Here is a 16,911-nt window from a genome sequence, read left to right as displayed (position 1 = left end):
TCTAGGGAGTCCGAATTTGGATCCCTTTAATCCATGCTTAGGTCGATTGGCTGGATGTAGCTGGGTCTGCCTTTGTGTTGTACATCTGTGCGCTTTTGCGTCTGTGTCTCCGTACGTACCTGTGTGTGTATAGTTTTGATGGATCTGTGTACAGTTCGTGTTTTTGTGCCTGTTGTCTCTCCACCCAGTGGCCTGAGTCCAGCGCTCTTCCGACCCAGCCGAGGGGTGGGACAGCAGCCGGCCGATTTCTACCGTCTCGGATCTACTTAAAAGGAAGGACTAGCTTACTTAGTAGGATAGTAGGATGCACCTATCCATCCTACTCAGTCGGGTGCAAGAATTCCCTTTTCCTTAGGCCTTCTACGGCAGATCAAGCTGGAATTGTGCTTCTCTCAGCCCCTAAAGGGGTTTAGGGACCTTGCAGCCTAGGGGTGGTGGAAGAGGGTACACGGTAGACCTCAGGTCTGAGGACCCCTGAAATTGTATGCAGAAGTAGTGTCATATGCACATTGTCCTGGAAACCGAAGAGGGGCCTGTTTTCTCATTCAGGACCCCAAGAAGCTGAAACCACTGACTTAAAGCATCTATTCCCACAGCCAAGCCTGATCACCATGCCTTTTTGCCCTCCAATTGATTCTGCACTCCTTGAAAAAGGACGTGTGTCTGTTCTGTTAGGGTCTCATGGTGACACTGGGGGATTGGGTAGAGCCCAGTAACTGCTGAACAGGTTAACTGTTGATTTTTTTTTTTTATTTTTAAAAAGTTAAGCCAATTGAAGAGGCAGGTGCTAGAAGAGGTAGATGCAGCTGGATCCCTTTGATTGAGGGAGTTGACTTTGGGTCCAGCATTAGGAAGGACTTCCCTTAAGACTGGGAGAGAGAAGGGTTCTTGGGGCTAGACGCTGGCCTCTCTGAAGCCTGTGACCTAGTGTCTAGGAGAGGCTGGTCTACCACTACCTTGGAAGCATGTGGTTTTCCAGGGCAACCTCTGCTCCCTGCCTTTCCTCTTTCCTTCAGAACACTGCCGACAGCAGTGGGGACCATGCCTTCTCTCACCACGAGGTGGCAGGGCAGGCCTCTTTTCACCAGCTCACCTCACTATGGAGAAACCATCCTAGGTTCTAAATCAATACCCTTAACAGAGGCCTGTCCAGGAATGAAGAAAGCTAGAAAAATCAGGTCTGGAATTGCTGGTGACTGGCCTCACATGGGTAGACTATCAGCAGGTTTCTTATAGAAAAACTTAGCAGCTTCCTGGGAAGGAAAGCAGATCATGAGTTAAGATCTTGAAGGGGGAGAAGTTATAACTGTCTCCTGGAAATAAGCAGAGTGACAAAATGCCTGCCTTGGCAAAGGTAGAGCCAAATTTCTCTATTTTATGTAATGGTGGAGAGGAATGAGGGTGGATAACTATAGGGGAAAAGATCGTGGCCAGGGTAGCATGCCTGCTTCTACTCAGGCAGCTGGGGCTGAGCTACTGAAAGTGGTAATAGTTCAGACAAAATAAGAAAACTTTGGGAAACTCCATGAAGGCAAGTAGGCAAAACAGTTTACCTTTCCCTCTTTGCTTCCAACTCCACCACCTTCAGAGGGCAAGAGGCTTCTAGGCCCAGACACTGATTCAGGGAGGCCCCTTCTCAGCCAGGCCAGGTCAGTAACAGATGAAATACCTGGAGAGGCCAGTTCTGGTGTAAGCACCACACCAGAACACAGATTTCCCCAGGTGAAGGAAATCTAGAAACCTTAACAGTTACTGAACACTTAGCACCCAGTCTGGTACACTGTAACAGCTTTACAGACATCCTGTCAGCTCTGGGAGGACTAAGTTGTTCATGCACCCATTACACAGGTGAAGAAAAAGGCCTCAATAGTTCCAGTTAGTTCCCCCAAGAAGAACTAGCCCAGATGGCCTCGGGCTCTGTTCCAGTCCTCAGCTGTCCACTCCTGACTCAGTGTCTTCTCTCTGTATGCTGTTATCAGAGCTGCTGGAGGGCTCATCCTGGGGGGCAGCCACGGCAGATACAGCTGGCAGCTTCAGCCTTTGCTGCTTCTGATACTTGACCCTGCGGTTTTGGAACCAGATTCTCACCTACAATCAGAGGCAATGGTCAGAGGCTGGAATATGACCAGCAGCTCCCCTGGTCCCCGCCCGACACACAGTGACAACTGCTCTTTGGGCCCACATTCGCTCTTTTATATATGTATGTATTCTTGAGAGACACAAAGAGAGGCAGAGATATAGGCAGAGGGAGAAGCAGGCTCCCTGCGGGGAGTCTGATACAGGACTCGATCCCAGGACCCCGGGATCACACCCTGAGCTGAAGGCAGATGCTCAACCACTGAGCTCCCCAGGCATCCCTGCTCTTTCTTCTAACAAAGCATCTCCTCCCAAACACCTTTCCCTATAATTTCAGACACCACTTGTTCATCCAACAAATATTTATTGAGCTCCTTTATGTACTAGGTACCATCCTAGGTGATGGTGATACATGGTGGAGCAATAGAGCTATGGTCCCTGACCTCATAGAACTCACAGTCCAGAGAAAGGAAAATAACAAACATGGAAACAAAGAAATACATAAACACAAATGGGGGGTTTGAGCCTCCCTGAGGAACCAGCACTTAAGCTGAGGTTGAAGGATAAGAGGCTGGTTTAATGGGGACAGAGAAAAGCAGGCTGGAACAGGGGACGACATGTAGGAAAGTGTGGTGTGCTTGAGGACCAGAAAGGAGGAGAGCATGGCTGAAGTATCTGAGACGGAGATGGGGAAGTGAAGGAAGGGAAAATGAGAGGAGTCAGCAGAGGCCAGATCACCTAGGACCATGGAAGCTATGTGAAGAATATAAAAGGAGATGCAGAAAGATGGCTGAGAGGCTACTGCAATGATCCAGAAAGAAGCTGGGATTGGGATGAACTAGGGGCAATGGAGAAAACTGAAGTGATCCTGTATTTTGAAGGTATAGGTGACAAGGCTTGCTGATGGACTGGAGGTGGGAGAGAAGGAGGAATCTAGGATGACTTGGTATTTTGAGCAATTGGATGGATGGTGGAGCCATGAGTTAGGGAGAGGAACAGATCTGGAGAGGGAAAAGGTCAAGAATTGAGGTTTAGGTTTGTTAAGTTTGAAATGCCTACCCAGAAGACATCCAAGTGGAGACCTCAAGAAGGTAGGTAGATGTACAAGTGAGAAAAAAAGGAGTGGGGACGCCTGGGATGCTCAGTGGTTGAGCATCTGCCTTTGGCTCAGGCCATGATCATGGCCTGATGGGGATCAAATCCCGCATCGGGCTCCTTGGAGGGAGCCTGCTTCTGCCTGTGTCCCTGTCTCTCTCTATATGTCTCTCATGAATGAATAAATAAAATCTTAAACAAAAAAAAAGAAAAAGAGGGATCCCTGGGTGGCGTAGCGGTTTGGCGCCTGCCTTTGGCCCAGGGCGCGATCCTGGAGACCCAGAATCGAATCCCACATCAGGCTCCCGGTGCATGGAGCCTGCTTCTCCCTCTGCCTGTGTCTCTGCCTCTCTCTCTCTCTCTCTGTGACTATCATAAATAAATAAAAAATTTAAAAAAAAAGAAAAAGAAAAAGAAAAAAGGAGTGGGTGGAATATAAATCTGGGAGTTGTTGGCTTATAGATGGTATTTAAAACCGTGGGGATAAGGATGCCTGGGTGGCTCAGCAGTTGAGCGGCTGCCTTCGGCTCAGGGCATGATCCTGGGGTCCTGGGATCGAGTCTCCCATTGGGCTCCCCACCAGGATCCTGCTTCTCCCTCTGCCTCTCTGTGTCTCTCATGAATAAATAAATAAAATCTAAAAACAAACAAACAAACAAAAAAACTGTGGGAATAAATGAGATCAGCTGGGGAGACAAATTTGAGGTCACAAAGAGAAGAGTACCCCTACAGAGATGACAGAGAAGTGGCCAGAGAGCTGGTAAACCAAGAATGTGGTATCCAGAAGCCAAGGGAAGTGTGTGTCAATAGAGAAGGTGCAGTCAACTGAATAAGAGGAGGACAGCATCTGCTGAGTTTGGCAACCTGGAGGTCATTAAGGGACCCGGAGGAGAAGTTCCGATGGAACAGTGGGGAAAGAATTCATATTGGAATGAGTTAAGCAGATGGGAAATGAGGACACAGAGTGACTATAACAAGTTCTTGGGAAGTCTGCCTATGAAAAGAGCAGAAAAATGGTGTAGTGGCTAGAGGAGAATATGGAGATCAAGGGAATGTTTATTACTATTTTTAATATTTTGTCCTTGAACATACTTAATTTCACTGTCAGCTTCTTTTTTTTTAACATGGAAACATAAAGTTCTAGATTAATATCTAGATTGTGTGTCATTCCCATAATGTGGTTTCAAATGTGGGACTATTTTGCTCATTCATGTAGGGAGTGTGCCAAAGATTGTGGCCTGCCTCCCCCAGTGGCCTGGCCCAAGAGGCAGAGGGTCCATGTCTCCCCCCAACCTCACCCAGGGCCTTCTGGTCTGCCTCCATGTACAGCCACAGTCCTGCAGCAGTCCCCTGCTCTCACCTGATTCTCTGTAAGGTTGAGCCGGGCTGCTAGCTGAGCTCTCTTCTTCCCCACAAGATTGTGCTGCTTTGTAAAGACGTTCTCCAACTCTTCCAGCTGCTTCAAGTTAAAAATAGTCCGAACCCTCTTTTGGGGTCTCTCAGTGTCCTGAAGTTCCTCTGCTGCAGCCCAGTCTGGGGTACCCCAGAAGCCTGAGCAGTGAGCCAGCTCTAAGCCTAAAGAGCATATGTACACACACACAGACACAAACAATATGCATAAAATACCTCTGGAAGGATAAAGAGATTGGTATCCTTGGCTGCTTGTGGGGTGGGGTTAACCAGGTGACTGGGGAACAGGAATGTTAAGGGAAATTCTCTAACTTAAACATTTTGAAGTTTGAGCTGTATGAATGTAATAACTATGCAAAAACGAACTTGAAAATGAGATCACTGTAATATAAGATGGTAAACTGCAATTCAGAGCTCCGCAGTGTGAGGAGGTTAAGGAAAAGTGGCTTGGAGCCATGCGCACGTCGCTCAGATGCAGTGGCATGAATTTGGATGGGGTAGAGAGCCTAGAATGAGGGTGGGGTGGAGAATGACCGGCTGAAAGGGGAAACGCAGAATGGAGAGAGCCCGGGGAGTAGGCACCAGGTAAAACTGTTACATGGATCTTGGTAACGGGTTGACACGGCTTGCACTGACTTTGCTCAGGGGTAGGTGGGAAAGCATGAATCAGATTGCCAAAAATGGCAAAGGCTCCTGTAGGTGGATGTTAACGCTAGAGAACGTTAGGGAAACAGTTCAATTCTCTTTGGGATGGATGGATGGATGGATGGAGATGCGTGGTTGGATGCATGGACGGATTTATTTATTCGGCTGGAAGTGCCTGCGCCGCACCGCCTGAGGTCCCCCTCTAAGAGCGCCACAGGCCAGCAGGCTCGGGGCAGTGAGCGGCGGCGGGGGCGGCACTGGGGTCCGGGAATCTGTCCGCTCCTCCCAGCTCCTCGCCGCACCTCACCACCGCAGCAGCCGCTTCGCCCAGATAAAACGCGGCCGTCCGTTCCGGGGAAGAGAGCCGCTTTGCGGATGAGCGTGCGCTACCGAGCGTGAATTATCCGAGGGCGTGGAGGGAGCGAGAGACCGTCGACCCCTTCGAAGGGCCGCTCTGCAGCCCCAGGCTGGCCGCGGCCGCGCCTTCCGAGGCCCGCATCGCACGCCGCGCCTCCCTCCTCAGCAGCGCGCGTGGGGGGCAGCTCGCGCGGCGGTCCCTGGTCTCCGCCAGTCCCTCCCGCGGGCCTCGGGCTGCACCGCACGGCCAAGGGGCACGGGCCCCGCCCCGCTCCGACCGCGCGTGGCTCTCGAGCTCAGGGCCTTCTCCCCTGCCGTGTGCCCACCGTCGCGGCTGCCACGCGCCCGCCGCCCCGCCACCTCGTACCTGTGACGCCGAGGCCCCGAAGGCCGCAGCAGGGAGCCAGGCGGAGCCCGGGCCGGGGCGGCTGGGGGCGAGGCTGGAGGAGACCCGCGCTCAGGTAGGCGGGCAGCCACGTCGCGGGAAGCCCGGAGGGCGCGGGGCCGGGCCGCGGGGCGGCGGGCGCGCGGCGGGCGGGCCTGGCCAGGATGGCCTCGACGGAGAAGGACGAGTCCAGGCGCCCGGGAGCCCGCGGCGTGCCTGGGCCTGGGGGGCGGCGCGGGAGCGCGGGCGGCCGGGGCGCGCGGGAGCCGCCTGAGCGCGGGGGCTGGTCCCGAGCGCCGGGGGGAGCGGGCGGCCGGCGGGCTCGCGGCGCGGGGCTGGGCATTGGGCGGCCGTGCGGGGAGCGGAGCGGAGCGCGGGAGGCGAGGGCGGCACCCGGCCACTGGGAGGGAGACCCCGCCGAGGGCTAGGAGCTTACATGGGGCGGGGCGGGGCGGGGCGGGGCGGCCCCTTCTTCAGCCGCCCAGGCGGGGCCTCGGCGCGCTGCGGGGCGCAGACCCCCCAAAGCCCGCGCACGCCTCCCGGGCTAGTTGGGCGCTGCCTCCCTTCCTCCGCCTTTGAATATGCGCACCCCGGCGCGGTGGGAAAGGGCCCTGGGCTCGCTGGGGCGCGCGGGTGAGCCGCCGCCTGGCCACCGGGCGCCTTCGGGCCTGGGCTTATCCTTGCGCCGTCTTCCAAGCAGAAGCCCCAGCCAGATTCGCCTGCGACTAAGCAGACTTTAAAAAAATATATATATATATATATATTTTTTTTAAAATATCTTTTTTAAAATTTTTATTTATTTATGATAGTCACAGAGAGAGAGAGAGAGAGAGGCAGAGACACAGGCAGAGGGAGAAGCAGGCTCCACGCACCGGGAGCCCGACGTGGGACTCAATCCCGGGTCTCCAGGATCGCGCCCTGGGCCAAAGGCAGGCGCCAAACCGCTGCGCCACCCAGGGATCCCTATTTTAAATATCTTGATAAATACGGTGAAAACTAAATTTCCCATCCGGCACCCCAGAACACGGGGTGTGGGGAGCCCCCTGGCACCAGGACCCTGGTTCCGCACCAGGACCCTGCGTGGAACTGCCAGAGATGATTCCAACTTGGAGGTGCTGCTTCTTGGCCCCCCATTTGTATAGTGGGCATGTGTGTCAAGTTTTCTAATTTTATTTTTTTGCGTAACAAAGCCAAACTCCATTCCCGAACACCTTTCCACTGTGGCTCTGAGGAAGCCTCAACACAGTGCCCTCTCCTGCCCAAGACCAGAGGTCCCAGTACCCCGCTGGGTCAGGGTAGAGGCAGAGCAGGGAGGGGGGCTTCCTCGTGTTTTCTTTCAAACGAAAAACATAACCTTATTTTTCTTCACAAAAGCAAAAAAAAAAAGAAAAGAAACAAAAATATCAATCTTTGAACTATAAAAAACAAAAACAAAAAAACCCCCAGACCTGGCCTGTCCTGCCTGGAGACCCTGCCACGGTTACCAATTTTTTTTTTTTGGATCATTCCAGGAACTTTTTGCACCCACATTACCTGAACCCCACTGGGAAAAAAAAAATCTTTCCTCTATCCCAAAAGGTGTTAGGAGAGAAAAGCTGTAACGGTTCCAGCTTAAGAAATACTCTTTATTACCAATGCATAGGAGTTGTGTATGAAACTCCTTGAGTTATGTAGGTTTAGGGCCGACATTTGTATTCCTGTTTTACAGGTGAATAATCACTACTTACTAGCTTGGGCAAATTACAAGTTACGGTTTGTATTTTCTTACCTGTAAAATGGGTGATAATAGTAGCCACCTGGTGGAGTTGTTGTGCAGATGACAGGAGTTAATCCATGTAAAGCATTTGAAATTGGCCAGGTACATGGTGAGCATTGTGCTTTGCTTGTGACACTCAGAGGGATTCTTGTTGCATCCTGCCTCCTCAGATTGATGGCTGACATTGAAACTACTCAATCAGGCTGAAGGCAGTTCCATGCCATTGTCAATAGGCATCAGCTATTTGGGACACAAACACGTCCCTGTCTGCTCTGCCTGGGACGCCTTAGTCCTTAGAGGAACCTTGCTGAGGCAAGCAGCTGCCTGCCTCACCCTCTTTCCCACTTTAGCAAATACTGGCTCCACCTTCTGGACAGCACCCCCAGGCAGCCTGGAACCTAAGATTCTGGGTGAAATCATCAGTGGGTGGCCCAGCTAGTCCCAGGTCTAGGCTTACTGTGGTCTGGCCAGGGGTGCTGGGTCATAGATGAGGGGACTCCAGTGACAACTCTGAGAAGGGGGTGTGGATGGAATGCAAACTCAGAAGAGGAGCTCTCACTGACCTGAAGTCAGACCCACTGGGGGATCAAATGAAAGTTCTAGAGCACCCCCACATTAACTCCTAAATCCAACACACACCATTTCTCAACATATTTTTTTAAATATTTTATCCACTTATTTGAAAGACAGTGTGTATGTGTGTGTGTGTGTGTGTGTGAGAGAGAGAGAGAGAGAGAACATGAGGACGAGGAGGAGCAGAGGGAGAGGGAGAAGCAGACTCCCTGAGGAGCAGGGAGCCCCACTCCAGGCTGGATCCCACCACCCCAAAACCATGACTTCAGCTGAAGGCAGACACCTAACTGACTGAGCCACCAGGTGCCCCAACATATCTCTCTCTCTTTTTTTTTTTTAACATATCTCTTTTTAAGGAGATTTTCCTTTGTGTGCCACCCCCAGGACAGTCCCCGCCCAGATGGCAGTGCCAAGGTGCCAACAGCATGCTTGTGAATAGGGATGCAGGCATCCACCTCTTCAGACCCACAAAGACAATAACAGCTCATGCTTTTGGGGGCTAGTGGAGCACAATGATAGAAAACGTAGATTTTAGAGTTGGAAAAAACCTATCTTTAAATTTCAGCTTTGTCACTGAACATTTCTGTGACTTCAGATAAGTGGATTATTCACTCCAAGCCTCCAATTTCTTGTAAAATGAGAATGATCTCTTGGGTGAGAAAATAATACTCACCTGATGGGATTGTTACAAGAATGAAATAAAAGGATGTTTTTCGCTAAATGGTAACTATTACGGGGAGGAGAGAGGAGATTTATATTGGTAGATGAGGTGGGCTAAGCTTCTTAAAAGGATTTAGTGAGAGGGTGGGGACAGATTTATAAGGCCAAGATAAAGTATCTGGTCTGTGTCACTTTATGCTCTGAGACTCTCAATGGGCTAATCTTGCAGCAGCATGCACTCTGGAATTAGGGGGCATTGACAAAGAACAAGGTAAAACTTGTAAGATGGAAGGCTTAACATTTTTAGTCTGGGGTGCCTGGGTGGCTCAGTCTGTTAAATGTGAGCCTTTGCCTCAGGTCATGATCCTGGAGTCCCTGGATTGAGTCCCATGTTCCAGTTCCCTGTTCAGTGGGAATTGCCCTTCCTCCTCTTATGCTCATGGGCACACACTCTCAAAAAATGATTGTATTTATTTGAGAGAGAGAGAATGAGCACTGGGGAAGGGCAGAGGAGAGAGAGTGAGAGAGAGAAGCAGACTCTGTGCTGAGCAGGAAGCCTGATGCAGGGCTTCCTCCTGGAATCTAGAGACTGTGACTTACCTGAAGGCCGACCTTCAACCTACTGAGCCACCCAGGCTCCCGAATAAAAAAAAAAAAAACATTTTAAATCTATCTGTGCTGATTTTTGGATAAAGAATATAGTCACTGTGTCTCTAGCTCTGGATTTTTAGTACACAATTCACTCTATTTCAGTATATGGTTATCTGTTTTTTATTAATTCACTTATTCTTCCTAAGACTATAAATTCCCAGACAGACATTAATATTCCCAGTTTAAACATAAGTAAATAGAGCAAGAGAGGTTAATAGATTATCTAAGTTCAAATCCTCCAGCTTTGTGAGTTTAGTAACATGTGATTTTAATGTGCATTTATTTCCCTGAATACTGTTTATGTTCAGCATCTTTTCATTAGCTTGTCAACCACTTGTATATCCTCTTTTGTGTGAGGTGCCTGTTCAAGTAGTTTGCTTATTTTTGTGTTGGGTAACTATCTTTTCTTCATTAATTTGTAAGATGTTTACATATAGATAGATATTTTGGAATCAAGTTCTTTGTTGCAATATACAGAGAAGCAAATACTTCTCCCATCCTATGGTCTGCCTTTTCATTCTTTTATTTATTTTTAATTTTTTTCATTCTTTTATGGTAGGGTTTTTTAATGAACAAAAATTACTAATTTTAATAGTTTAATGATCTATTTTTGTGTCATTTAAAAGACACCTTTGCCTGCCCCAGTCATGAAGTATCTCCTGTTATTTTTTTATTCTTTGCTATTTTAGCTTTTACATTTAGGTCTGGAATTTATTTTTGTGTAGGTGTTAGGGAAAAGATTTTTAAAGGATGAGTCAAAATCTGAAGCTATAAAGGAAAACATTGATTTAAAAAACACAAAAATTAAAAAATAATTGTAACAATGGTTTGTAACAATGGTTTGTACTTTTTGTTTTCTATATAATTTAAGAGATAAATACATTTAAAGAAAAAAAAGCAATGATTTTATGTAAAAGCTAGTATTTTTGTGATTTTGGTTTGTAACTCCAAATCTTGTTTTCTACATAATTTAAGAAACTAATGCATTTAAAATATTTATGTTTTGGGGCACACAATGTATAAAGATGTAATTTTTGACATCAACAACTAAAAGAGATGGAGACAAAATTGTAAAGGAGCAGAATTTTTGTTATATTATTGAAGTTAAGCTGCTATATATTCAAATTAGAGTGTTTTAACTTTAGGATGTTAAATGTAATCCTCATGGTAACCATAAAGAAAATAGTTACAGAATATACATAAGGGGAAATGAGAAATGAATTTAAACATTTCACTAACGAAAAAACCCCAAACACAAAATAAGACAGTAGTGATGGAAATGAGGGACAAAAGAGCTATAAGGCATGTAGAAAACAACACAATGAAATAAATCCTTCCTTCTTGGTAATTACTTTAAATGTAAATGGATTAAGCTCTTCAATCAAAAGAGAGAGATTATATGCCATCCAATGAGAAAGAATGTCTTTGTTTCTTCTCAAGGGTAGTCAGACATACTTCACTGTATATGGTCTACTGGACAAAAGCAATCTTTTTTTTTTTTTTTTTTTTCAGGAAGGTGGGTACTACATAGGGAGGAGAGCTCCACATGAGCATTTTTTTAAAAAAAGATTTTATTTATTTATTCATGAGAGACACAGAGAGGGAGAGAGAGAGGCAGAGACATAGGCAGAGGAAGAAGCAGGCTCCATGCAGGAAGCCTGATGTGGGATTTGATCCAGAATCCCAGGATCATGCCCTGAGCCAAAGGCAGATGCTCAACTACTGAGCCACCCAGGCATCCCAACATGAGCATTTCTTCTTAAAAATTCCCTTACTTCTTGTTTGAGATTCACAAATTCTCTTTGATATAATAATCTATTAATGTGCTGTACTTCATTTATGAACATAATACTAATTATCAAATATTAATTTTGAAATTAGTCTAGTTATGTCCTCCAAAGAGAATAGAAATGGCTTAGAGAGAAATAATTATGTAGAAGTGGTTTAATAAATGGTTTAATATCAAACTTGATTCAGTCATACTCTAGGCCATGGATGTGACGTTCGAAAGATGGGGATGAATGAAACGTGGCCCGTCAATTCATTCACAGTGATCAAGACTTGACTTTGGTTTAGTTGAAGTCATATGAATATGTCCATCCATATGTATACCCTGGATGGCTCAATGGGTCAAGCGACCAACTCTTGGTTTTGGCTCAATTTGTGACCTCATGGTTGTGAGATCAAGCCCAGCATCAGGCTACACACCCGGTGAAGATTCTGCTTGAGATTATCTCCCTCTCCCTCTGCCCTTCCCCACCACAAGAGTGCTCTCTCTCTTTTTCTCAAATGAATAAATAAATCTTAAAAAAAATAAAATGACTTAAATGTAAGCTTTGAAACGGTGCAACCTTGGAAAAGGCAGCACATTAAGCAACAGCCAGGACACCTGGGTTTCAGTACCAGCTCTGCCAATAGGTTGTGACTTTGTTTTTTTTGTTTGTTTGTTTGTTTTTGTTTGTTTTTGTTTTTTGTTTTTGTTTTTGTTTTGTAAATTTTTATTTATTTATGATAGTCACACAGAGAGAGAGAGAGAGAGAGAGGCAGAGACACAGGCAGAGGGAGAAGCAGGCTCCATGCACCGGGAGCCCGACGTGGGACTCGATCCCGGGTCTCCAGGATCGCGCCCTGGGCCAAAGGCAGGCGCCAAACCGCTGCGCCACCCAGGGATCCCTAGGTTGTGACTTTGGAAGAGATTGTAATAATTATTGAACAGTTGTTAGGCTTTGAGAAATTGAGCTGGGTATTTTATCATAATCTTAATAGCCACTTTGTAAATTAGATAATACATTTATCTCATACAGGAGAAGAAATTAAAACTCTGAGAAGTTAATAATAGCCAAGATATGCAGCTGATAAATGACAAAATTAGAGTTTGACACAAGCTTTTCTCTGCATTAAGCTATTTCCATCACTTAATCTTTTGAATCTTAGTTTTTGTAGATGTGAGATCTACATATTCTCTGTATCCTTTGTAAATTTGATGTTCTTTGATTTCAGTGTAAATATTTAAATGTAATGTTCTGTTCTATTATTATCATCCATTTCACTGAACTGCTGGCAAACCCATTTCTTAGTTTGTACTATTTGTCCTGAACATTTATTTCAGTCAGACTTACCAAATTATGAAATTCCTATTTGGGTTCTGTTAACATACCATATCCTCATTATTTAGTTTTACATTTGTTGTATTTGTAAAGAAAATAAAGTTAAATATTATAGAATTTGACTCCTGCAGTCGGAAGCTACAAGTACCATTTGCTGAAAGTAGAGGTGAAGGCAACTTCTCTCCTCTCCATCAGGAGATGGTTCTGATATTTGTTCTCCCAAAGGGTAGGGGAATAGAGAAGTAACTACACTCTTTTGCCAAACTCCTCTTCACTTTTGCTGTCACTTTGGCCTGGTGCCTAAAGATAAAAATATATGTAGGGGAAAAAAGGGCAGAGGTTTATAGATGGATAAAAACAAATGATCCAGGGATGCCTGGGTGGCTCAGTGGTTAAGCATCTGCCTTCAGCTCAGGGTGTGATCCTGGAGTTCCAGGATTGAGTCCCACATCGGGCTACCTGCGTGGAGCCTGCTTCTCCCTCTCTGCCTATGTCTCTGCCTCTCTCTTTCTGTGTCTCTCATGAATAAATAAATAAAATCTTTTCTTAAATGACCCAAATATATTATGTTTACAAGAAAATCACTGGAGGGACACCTGGGTGGCTCCGTGGTTGAGCATCTACCTTTGGCTCAGGGTGTGATCCCAGTCTGGGTATCAAGTCCCACATCGGGCTTCCTGTGAGGAGCCTGCTTCTCCCTCTGCCTATGTCTCTGCCTCTTTCTGTGTCTCTCATGAATAAATAAATAAAATCTTAAAACAAAACAAAATAAACAAACAAGAAAACCAAGAGAATCACTGGAGATCCAAAGACACAAACAGATCAGAAGTGAAACAATGGAAAAAGATATTCCATGCAAATAGTAATCAAGAGAGCAAGTGTGGATATACTAATATCAGGCAAAACAGATTTTAAATAAAAAAAGAGGGGGATCCCGGGGTGGCTCAGTGGTTTGGCGCCTGCCTTTGGCCCAGGGCGTGATCCTGGATACCCAGGATCGAGTCCCACATCAGGCTTCTGGTGTAGGGCCTGCTTCTCCCTCTGCCTGTGTCTCTGCTTGCCTCTCCCTCACGCTCTCTCTCTCTCTCTCTTTCATGAATGAATAAATAAATAAATAAAATCTTTTTAAAAAGGTTATAAGAGATAAGAACATTATATAATGATACAAATTTCAATATAGCAAGAATTTTAGTGCAAATAGTTATGTACCTAATGACAGACCATCAAAATATATGAAGCAAAAATTGATAAGAATTGAAGGGAGGAATACACAGGTTTACAATAAAAAATGGAAACTTCAGTACCCCACTCACAATAATGGATAGAACAACCAGACAGAAGATAAGTAGGAAAATAGAGAACGTAACACAATAAAACTACTAGATCTAACAGACATATACAGAATGTTCTACCCAACAATAGAATACATATTGTTTTTCTCATGCATATGGGACATTTTCTAGGGTAGACAGTATGTTAGACTACAAATTAAGTCTCAATAGATTTTGAGACTTAAAATATAGAGCCCGGGGGATCCCTGGGTGGCGCAGCGGTTTAGCGCCTGCCTTTGGCCCAGGGCGCAATCCTGGAGACCCGGGATCAAATCCCACATCGGGCTCCCGATGCATGGAGCCTGCTTCTCCCTCTGCCTATGTCTCTGCCTCTCTCTCTCTCTCTCTCTCTCTGTGACTATCATAAATAAATAAAAATTAAAAAAAAAAAGATAGAGCCCATCAAATCCTCTCCTCCAACCACAATGGGATGAAATTAGAAATCAATAACAAAAGGGAAACTGGAAAATTCACAAAATTGTGGATACTGAATAACACACTTTTAAACAAACAACCAGATCAAAAAAAATCACAAGGGATATAAGAACATACTTAGAGATGAACAAAAATGAAACACGACATACCAAACCTCATGCGACTCAGTGAAAGTGCTACTAAGGGGGAAATTTATAGTTATAAATACTTACATTCAAAAACAAGATGTCAGGACTCCTGGGTGGCTCAGCAGTTGAACATCTGCCTTCGGCCCAGGGCATGATCCTGGAGTCCTGGGATCGAGTCCCACATTGTGCTCCCTGCATGGAACCTGCTTCTCCCTCTGCCTATGTCTCTCCCTCTCTCTCTCTCTGTGTCCCTTATGAATAAATAAATAAAATCTTAAAAAAAACAAAAACAAAAACAAGATGTCTGTGACACTTGGATGGTGCAGTCAGTTAAGCGTCCAACTCTTCATTTCAGCTTAGGGTTGGATGCAGGTTGTGATCTTGGGGTCATAGGATGGAACCCTGTGTTGGGCTGCATGCTCAGTGTGGAGTCTGCTTGAGATTCTCTCTCCGTCTTCCTCTGCCCTCCCTCCCCCACTGATGCTCGCTCTCTCTCTCTCTCAAGTAAATAAAGCTTAGGAAAAAAAAAAGATCTCAAATCAACAACCTGATTTTACAATTCAAGGAACTAGAAAAAGAAGAATGAACTAAAACCAAAGATAACAGAAGGAAGGAAATAATAAAGACTAACAGAGATAAATGAAACATTGAAAAACAATAGAGAAAAGCAACGAAGCAAAGTTGGTTCTTCAAAAAGATCAACAAAATCACTAAATCGTTAGCTTGATGGACTAAAAAGAAAATAGAAGACTCAAATTACTAAAATCAGAAACAAAGGTGAGACATTACTACTAATTTTATAGAAATTAAAAGGATTGGGATGCCTGGGTGGCTCAGTGGTTGAGTGTCTGCCTTCAGCTCAGAGCATGATCCTGGAGTCTCAGGATCGAGTCCTTCATTGGGCTTCCTACATGGAGCCTGCTTCTCCCTCTGGCTATGTCTCTGCCTCTCTGTGTGTCTCTCATGAATAAATAAATAAAACCTTTTAAAAAAGAAAGAAATTAAAAGGATTATGAGAAAATACTATGAACAATTGTATGTCAACAAGTTGGATAACCTAGATGAAATGGACAAGTTCCTAGAAACACAAAAACTACCAAGACTAAATCACAAAGAAATAGAAAATTGGAGTAGACCAAAACTAGTAAGAAGATTGAATCAGTGATCAGAAATCTTCCAAAAAAGAAAAGCTCTGGACCTGGTGTCTTCACTGGTGAATTCTACCAAACATTTAAAGAAGAACTAACACCAATTCTTCTCAAATTTTTCCAAAAAATTGAAGAGGAGACTTGAAGGGGAGGGAACATTTAACTAATTTTTGTGAGGTCAGCATTACCTCATACAAGATAGCCAGATGAAGACACTACAAGAAAACTACAGACTAATATTCCCGATGAATGTAGATGCAAAAGTCCTCAACAAAATACTAGCAAACAGAATTCAGTAACGAATTAAAAGGATTATACATCACAATCAAGTGAGATTTATTCCTGAGATGTAAGGATGGTTCAACATATGAAAATTGATGAATATAATTCACATCAACAGAATGAAGGGGAAAAAAAAACACATTATCATCCCAATTAATACAGAAAAAAGCATTTGACAAAATTCAACATGCTTTCACAATAAACACACTCAAACTAGGAATAGAAAGAAACTTCTCAACATCGTAAGAACTATAGAATAAAAACCCATAGTAAACATGATGAAACATTGAAAGTGTTTACTCTAAAATCAAGAATAAGTCTTTCACTTCTGTTCAAACTATGACTGGAGTTTAAGCTAGAGTAATTAGGCAAGAAAAAGAAATAAAAGGTATGAGGGGGATGTCTGGGTGGCTCAGCAGTTGAGCGTCTGCCTTTGGCTGGAGGCATGAGCCTGCTTCTCCCTCTGCCTGTGTCTCTGCCTCTCTCTCTGGATCTTTCATGAATACTTAAAATCTTTTAAAAATTTTAAAAATAAAAGGCATGGGGATACCTGGTTGGTTCAGTCAGAAGAGCATATAGCTCTTGGTCTCAAGGTCATGAGTTCAAGTCCTACGCTGGGTGTAGAGATTACTAAAAAAAAAAAAAATGTTAAAGGCATCCAAATTGAAAAGAAAGAAGTAAAATAGCTCTGTTTGCAGATATGACCATATATGAAGAAAACTAACGATTCCACACACACAAAAACCTGTTAAAATAAATCATGAATTCAGCAAAGTAGCAGGATAAAAAGTCAACACACAAAAATAATTTGCATTTCTCTTTTTTCACTAATTTGCATTTCTATACACAAATAATGAACAATCTAAAAAGAA

General features: G+C 44.9%; 1 protein-coding gene and 1 long non-coding RNA gene across 2 annotated transcripts; one reads left to right on the top strand and one right to left on the bottom strand.

Annotated features, from left to right (window-relative positions):
• Window positions 1-20: 20 nt before the first annotated feature.
• NOTO (notochord homeobox) lies at window positions 21-6,311 on the bottom strand. The gene is made up of 3 exons (XM_072769802.1): window positions 5,951-6,311; window positions 4,532-4,746; window positions 21-2,088 (listed from the first exon to the last, which is right to left on the bottom strand). The coding sequence occupies exons 1-3, from the start codon at window positions 6,309-6,311 to the stop codon at window positions 1,930-1,932; spliced, it is 735 nt and encodes a 244-aa protein (XP_072625903.1). The 3' UTR covers window positions 21-1,929.
• A 4,786-nt stretch (window positions 6,312-11,097) lies between these two features.
• On the top strand, window positions 11,098-12,837 carry LOC140600651 (uncharacterized). The gene is made up of 2 exons (XR_012003827.1): window positions 11,098-12,026; window positions 12,286-12,837. It is a non-coding gene; the product is annotated as an uncharacterized lncRNA (long non-coding RNA).
• The last annotated feature ends 4,074 nt before the right edge of the window (window positions 12,838-16,911 follow it).

This window comes from Canis lupus, chromosome 12 (assembly GCF_048164855.1).
Source record: "Canis lupus baileyi chromosome 12, mCanLup2.hap1, whole genome shotgun sequence".
NCBI lineage: Eukaryota > Metazoa > Chordata > Mammalia > Carnivora > Canidae > Canis > Canis lupus.
Note: the sequence above shows the minus strand (reverse complement) of the source record. Positions and strands in the feature narration are given on the sequence as shown.